Genomic DNA, 1,638 nt, shown 5'->3' on the forward strand with positions numbered 1-1,638 from the left:
TAGACAGTGTTTCAGGGCTATTCAAAAGTTTTCCAGTAATGTATTAGACAGTGTTTCAATGCTTTCATAAGGTTTTCACTGGCCAATACTTTGAGAAGTGGATGACTGCTTCCTTCTTCTGAGTCTTAGTCTGAAAGCTCTGTTGAAACCTGTCCAGCATGGGTGACCCTACTGGTATTTGAATTACTGGTGGCCTAGCCTCCAGCCTCACAGTAACATACAAGCCACCACAGTATGACAAACTCACAGATGAGTGGTGTTCTTTCTTGTAGATGTAAGGATATTCTCCTGTCGCAGACAGCATTGTACTCCAGGATAGATCCTGAAATGTTCTATTTGACAGTGAATGCAATATCATTCCTCTTAAATTTGTTATCCCGGGATAGTGAACCATATGATGGTCTGATAAAAAACGGCCAGTACCAATCCATTTCAGCTCACTAATGCCTAAGATCTTGATCTTTATGCATTCTAGTTCACTTTTAACAATTCCTAGTTTTCCTAGATTCATACTTCATATATGCCACGTTTGATTAGTAATGGAGTTTTGTAAATATTTCTTCCCATTTTGGCTTTGCCACATCAGCAAATGAAAGTCCATTCACGTCATTAAAGCTGACTCTACTTTGAAGAGGCCGCTCTTCCCCAGTAGTATTTTGAGTGCTTTCTATCCTGAAGGGCTCATTTTCCAGCACCATATCTGGCAGTGTTTCACTGCTATTTGTAAAGTTTTCAGTGGTGTTTTTTTTTTTCTTTTTCCCAGAAATGGACAGCCTCCTCTTTCTTCCTAGTATTTCTTAGTCTGGAAGCTCCACTGAAAGCCATTCATCATGTGTGATCCTGCTGGTATGTGAAATAGAGGTTGTACAGCTTCTAACATCACAATAACTTGCAAGCCACCACATTAAGACAAACTGACAGATTAGTGGTGTATTGCTTGATAGAATACATAACTTATTTATATTTACTAAAAAATATTTTGACTAGAAAATATAAATTTTACTGTTTCCATTCTGTTAATAAAGCCTGTTTTGGTGAAAAATAGTCTTGTTTTCTCTTCCCTGGTAGTACCACCAACCACATGGAACCAGGGAATGATACACGAATTTCACATTTTCTTCTTCTGGGATTTTCAGAGAAACCAGAATTGCAGCCCATGTTCTTTGTTCTGTTCTTGTTCATGTACCTGATCGCTGTGCTTGGAAACCTGCTCATCATCCTGGCCATCATCTCAGACACCCACCTCCACACACCCATGTACTTCTTCCTTGCCAACCTGTCCTTTGTAGACATCTGTTTCACCTCCACCACTGTCCCAAAGATGCTGGTGAATATCCAGATGCAGAGCAAAGTCATCACCTATGAAGGCTGCATCACTCAGATATACTTTTATATACTTTTTGGAGCGTTGGACGATTTCCTCCTGACTGTGATGGCCTATGACCGCTTTGTGGCCATCTGTCACCCCCTTCACTACATGGTCATCATGAAACCCTGGCTGTGTGGACTCCTCGTTCTGATGTCTTGGATCATCAGTGTCCTGCATTCCTTGTTAGAAAGCTTACTGGTGTTGCGACTGTCCTTTTGTACAGATGTGGAAATCCCTCAGTTTTTCTGTGAACTTAATCAGGTGGTCCA

The 1,638-nt window shown here is 40.8% G+C and overlaps 1 protein-coding gene across 1 annotated transcript; it reads left to right on the forward strand.

The window, feature by feature from the left end:
• Window positions 1-1,081: 1,081 nt before the first annotated feature.
• LOC103213536 (olfactory receptor 7A17-like) lies at window positions 1,082-1,630 on the forward strand (the record flags this gene model as incomplete). The annotated part of the gene is made up of 1 exon (XM_007959287.1): window positions 1,082-1,630. A coding segment is annotated over exon 1 (549 nt), but the record flags the coding sequence as incomplete, so codon positions are not given.
• Window positions 1,631-1,638: the final 8 nt, after the last annotated feature.

The sequence above is a fragment of the Orycteropus afer genome, unplaced genomic scaffold (assembly GCF_000298275.1).
Source record: "Orycteropus afer afer isolate SDZICR_OR568_19922 unplaced genomic scaffold, OryAfe1.0 scaffold05523, whole genome shotgun sequence".
NCBI classification, from domain to species: Eukaryota; Metazoa; Chordata; class Mammalia; order Tubulidentata; family Orycteropodidae; genus Orycteropus; species Orycteropus afer.